This window comes from Priapulus caudatus, unplaced genomic scaffold (genome assembly GCF_000485595.1).
Source record: "Priapulus caudatus unplaced genomic scaffold, Priapulus_caudatus-5.0.1 Scaffold18, whole genome shotgun sequence".
In the NCBI taxonomy this organism is placed as follows: domain Eukaryota; kingdom Metazoa; phylum Priapulida; class Priapulimorpha; order Priapulimorphida; family Priapulidae; genus Priapulus; species Priapulus caudatus.
The window spans coordinates 166,433-172,003 of NW_014577079.1; the positions used below are offsets into that span (position 1 = coordinate 166,433).

Consider the following 5,571-nt stretch of genomic DNA (forward strand, 5'->3'; position numbering starts at 1 on the left):
CTCTCTCTCTCGCTCTCTCTCTCTCTCTCTCTCTCTCGCTCTCGCTCTCGCTCTCTCTCTCTCTCTCTCTCTCCCTGGGGTAAGTTTACGAGTTATTTGCCGTAATTTAAAAGCCTTTTGCGTGAACCTGTCGCGTTGTGCTGTTGTCACTGTGGCGTGTGTGTGCATATCCCCGTGTTGTGCTGGCTGATGTGCCACCCCCGACCGAGTGTACGGCATAATGCTTGCGTGACCATGAGTATACATTTATTTGCACGCATTCGTTGTGTAATTAACATAAGAATACATGTGTTTAAGGTTATGAACATTTGCATGTTCATGGTTGCCTGTATTAGCATTTATGCATACTCGTGGAGTGCCGTGTGTTCGCAAGCTGCCTCACTAATTCCATGCGTTCAAACCAATCCTTATAGAATCCTTATATTAATCCCTTAGTAATATATTTTCTATTTCTACATTTCTATGGAATTATATTACTCTGCACCCGTCACCCTACACACCACTGTCACTCTTTCGTTGTCATTTCCAACTGTAATTTCCACCCTGGCACTCTCCCAATGTCATTCTCCCACTATCACTCTCCTATACTGTCGCTCTCCTCGTCATTCTCCCACTATCACTCTCCTATACTGTCACTCTCCTCGATTGTGACAATGTTGTAGATGTACAATGCGTGTAGTTTTACGACAAAGTATACCGTGTGTAATCCTACATCTAACTACGGGGAGATTATCCATCCATTATAAGACTGTCTATGATCAAGAGTAGATAATAACAAGATGATAACAAGATTGTTATTATCTACTCTTGCTATATTATGTTACTTTTGCACTGGTTATTTTCGTTTTTACTTCTATACGCGTAAATCTCGTGTCTATTATGTCACTTATGCTCGCAGCATGTTCCTGTTTTATCGTGTTGCTCCCATACACATTTTTTACGACCATTCGTTGATGTTTCTGCCCCCCACGGCTGTGTTACAGAGGCGGACGTGCAGCCAGCTCAGGTGTTTCTCAGCTACTCCTGGGACGTGCAGGACCAGGTGAAGGTGCTGCGCACGCGTCTGGAGCAGGCTGGTTTCACCTGCTGGATGGACCTCGGTCAGATGGGAGGTGGAGACTACTTGTACAGCAAGATAGAGTTGGCTATCCGCGATGCAAAAGTACATAAGAGATTAAAACCTATTCAATCAAATCTGTATCTAATTAAAGGTCATGCAGGAAAATCGTCAAAAAAATTTCCATTCTATGGAGGTGACCACTAACACAGGTTTTACTGTATTTTTTTAATAACTGATGCCCATTATCACTTAAGTTACATGTTACATTCAATTATGTGCACAGAGCATATATTCGTAGAACATAAATATAGGATTATGTGAGAAAAAAAACAATTTTATGTTTGTGCTACTGGTTTGTAACTAGTGCATGAATGAACTCTCACCAACTCAAATGTTATTTTCAAACATGTAATGAAAGAATGCAATTATATAATTTAATAAATAGGAGCGACTATTCAATAATAATACTAGTAATGGGAAGGAATCCATTAACGATAATAACTTTTATATAGAATTTAAATAAAGACCATTACCGTATTTTGTTACTTGCACACTGCACAGTCCCATCCACTTGGTGGGTTCTTCTTTACGGATCACTTTCCTCCGGGCGTAGATGGAGGGTCACGTGATGTGGCTGCCCTTGTGTTAGGATTAGGATCAGGGTTAGGGTTAGGATTAGGATTAGGGTTAGGGTTAGGGAAATAAGGCCATTTCTAGCACGGAAGTATGAGTGGAATATTTCTGTGGAAGATGTGGACTTTGAAGCGTACAAAGTGACTAGTGCTGCCACGTGACGGCACCCTCCATCTACGCCCGGGGGAAAGGGACACCCCTTCTTTACATCGTCTGTGATAATCACGGGTGTATAATGACAAATTAAACTTAAATTATTAAAAATTAAAATTGCTTAAAAAAATTAAAATTAAAATTAAATTATATCTCATTACTCACCCGTGGTATAGTGCATGAACTGCACATAATGATTTCGCTGTGTCGCATTCGTTACAGATGGTAGTGTGTTGTATCACTCCTAAGTATGTGAGCTCATACATGTGCATCAAGGAAGCGAACCTTGCTGACGTGCTTCGTAAGCCCACGATCCCGGTCATGTTCAAGAAAACACAGTGGCCGCCTCCTAACGGTCTAGCACTTGTCTTTCCCCATCTCCTATACATAGACCTATTCGGTAAGCCACCTTTACGCTCGTAATATATTACTAGTAAGGTATTGTACACTAATGCCTGTCGAATCACAGTTTTTTTGGTGGGGGGACCCAACCCCAGAAAAGGTGACTGATTACTTGTAGCCATGCCACACAGGCTTATGCCCTTTGTGGTATAAGTGGGTATGAAAGCAGGATGATGTGGAATAGACAGAATAATTGTTTGTAAGATGACAAAAGTCGAATTAGTTTAGTGCAGAGAGATTCTGCCACTAGTGTGTATGAATATGGTTCATAGTGAAGTTCATCATTCTTTTGAAGTTCATCATTTATTCTTTGAAGTATTGTAAAGTAAAGCCTAATTTGAATTTCGCTAGGTCTTGGTGGCCACGGTGGAAGCGGCATTCATGCTGACTTTGAGGCTCGAATGGCCGAGGTCATTTACCAGGTGGCTCAGTACTCACAACCAGCGTTGCCAAGGAAACACCTAGCAGGCTATAAACCTGTGCATTTCGAGCTACAGGAGAAGATGAATGTATTCAACGTGGAGGCTGCCACGTTTGTACGAGATTCAGGTGTGCAAAATACAAGCTATGATATCAAATTATATCTGTGTACACAGTGCTTGTGGGCATTAGCAGTGCTTGATTGCATGTGTCTGATGCGCTTTTGAAAATGTGTTTTATTTGTTTTCAGTGACCACAGCTTCGGTACATGGCGAGGGAGACATTCACGGGACAGGGAGAACGCTAACGCCTGTCACAGTGGGAGCAGGTATACCGGTAGCTAACGTGCAACGATGTACAGTCTGCGCTATCTTGTAGTAAAAGTCAGTGTAAGTAGTGTCTTGTGCGGGGTTGTAGCATACCCCATGAATCTCTCTGTCTCACTCTATATATATATATATATTATACATAGTATCATGAACATTCCTGAACATATCTTTTTAATACTACTGTATTGGTATGTTCATGATAGTTTGCCTATGTTCATACATATATGTAGTAGCTATGTTTGTTCTGCACGCCACTTCACTTCTTGGTGGTGGGGGACAAGATTGAAACCTGAAGTATCAAGTCTTCACTGATGAGGACAGAGTATATATTTACTCGGAGACGATTAGTTAGATGAGAAGAGACTTGATTCAAATAAAGTGCATCTGTTAGAATGCGCGATGATGAAGATCTACACGTTATTGACTGTGATATTGCAGAATCATCGCAGCAACCAAATAATAGGTCCTTCTGTTAATAATAGATTCTGAAGACACTACCCGATATGTATCTAATTTTATATACACTTGCTGTTATCGAGTATATTGTACTAAACCTGGCATGCGCGTGCGTGGTGGTGTCCGTGTAATAACCAGTACCAACTTGTCGTTTTGGGGGAAAATTGGTGGCTCGTGATTGTTGGAATTTTAACACGCATTTGGGAACTCTTGAAAATGGGATTGAAGGGAACCTCACAAAGATCTTTTAATAAACGTTTGCAATCCAATGTATCCCGACCACATATTTTCTACTTTGAAATGTTATTTCATATAAACGTGTACAATATTATTGAAGTTGAATAGTGAAATGGTGGAATGAGGGGGTCTCCCATTACAGACTACCGATAACAGATTTGTTGAATCTACCTATCAGTAAGAGGGAATATTCAAACTTGGATTTTAAATATCATGTATTGACATGTTTTGGGGGAAAATTTCCTGTAACGTTAATGACAATGGCTGAATTGAAATATCACCGTAGTGAGGTCCAGAGTGTGGTTAATCATATACACGAAATGGTGCGCTGCAATCTCTACTGAGTATTGTGTAAATGCTTTTGCTGCATTAAAGAAGTACCACGTATGTGTAACTCAAATGTAACAACATGGTAGTTTATATCAACAATAGCTTGCTTTTCTATAGCTGAATAATTGTCACTAATATGTCCTTATCTTCGGGAGACAGCCAGGCAAGGTTATTTAATCTGCCTTTACCTTACGTGATACCACTTATGTGCAGTTTTGCATGATTTTTAAACATGTCGATACTGGTGACATTCTGTTCAATTTCTGGGTATCAAGATTCTAAAACGGTGATAATAATATGGTTGTGCCATATGAATTGTGTGTTGGGATTTTGCAGCGGTTTTTGCTGACCAACTCGCATCCATCATTTTAAAATAATTTACAACTTCCAAATTTTGTGAAGCACGCCTTAGTAATATTTAGTGATTACCACATGGCCAGTAAATACTTCTATCCCCAACTTCGCCAGGTCCTCTGTAAGCATAGGTATTACTGGTTTTATAAAAAATTGATGCCAGTGTGTGATACTACCAAATCAAAAGTAAGTGTTCTCATATAGCTAGCGAATGAGCAATGTTGTTGTAACATATTGCTGTACCGTACATATGATCTATCTCTGTACGTGTGTGTGTGTGTGTGTGTGTGCGTGCGTGCGTGCGTGAGTGCGTCTGTGTGTGTGTGTGTGTGTGTGTGTGTGCGTGCGTGCGTGCGTGCGTGCGTGCGTGCGTGTGTGTGTGTGTGTGTGTGTGTTAGTGTATGTGTGTGCGCGCGTGTGTGCCTGTGCGTATGCGCGTACGTGCGTGTGTGTGTGTGTGAAACGTACACAACACAATATTGGTTTTATTACATATGCGTTGCTGTTCATCACCGAATACATTTCCTGTGATGTCATTTTGTTGAAATATTTATGGTTTCATAGTTGCGAGAAACCAGTCAAGTATAGTCAATAAACTAGCTATACCCTGACCAATCAATATCCACCTTAGGGGGACGTACCCCACCGACCAGTAAATACAGGGTACTACCAGAATTACAACTTGCCACTTAATTAAGAACACTGGTATCTTGAAGTGATGGAAGTTGGCTTCACTTCCCGCAGAGAGGCTGGGCAAGGCAGGAAATGCTAATGTTTGATGCTGTTGGCTGTTTAGAGCAATGCATCTGCTGCGTAGGCAACGGCTTTTTCAGAGGAAGCTAAAATGGCCAATTTATGGTATTGACCAATGGAATTTTTCAGTGAGCCAGACGTTTCGTAGGTACGCGTACTATGGCTACTGCAAGTTCATAGCTGGACATTTCAGTAAATGTGGTTTCTTGTATCAGTGATCATGATGTGCAGAGCATCGCATTAGCCGTGATGTTGTTTCAAGGTGCATTTTTAATCAAATCTACTTTTATGTGATTTAGTGTTCCGCATAGGTTGTGTGTGTTTTGAACATAAAATGTGCTAATTAGTTGATAATGAAAAATGACCATGATTAAGGAAAAAATTGATGCGTTTATTTGTGGTTATTACAGGCATGAGTTCGTTATGTATATGTATTTATTAAAT

The 5,571-nt window shown here is 40.5% G+C and overlaps 1 protein-coding gene across 1 annotated transcript in view; it reads left to right on the forward strand.

Moving 5' to 3' along the window:
- The window catches only part of LOC106811067, a 58,551-nt gene extending 53,877 nt beyond the window's left edge, over positions 1 to 4,674 (forward strand). Inside the window, exons 23-26 of the mRNA XM_014814596.1 lie at positions 986 to 1,162; positions 2,069 to 2,246; positions 2,600 to 2,797; positions 2,919 to 4,674. Coding sequence (XP_014670082.1) covers positions 986 to 1,162; positions 2,069 to 2,246; positions 2,600 to 2,797; positions 2,919 to 3,046 — 681 coding nt within the window. The 3' untranslated portion in view covers positions 3,047 to 4,674. The remainder of the gene's footprint in view (positions 1 to 985; positions 1,163 to 2,068; positions 2,247 to 2,599; positions 2,798 to 2,918) is intronic.
- The last annotated feature ends 897 nt before the right edge of the window (positions 4,675 to 5,571 follow it).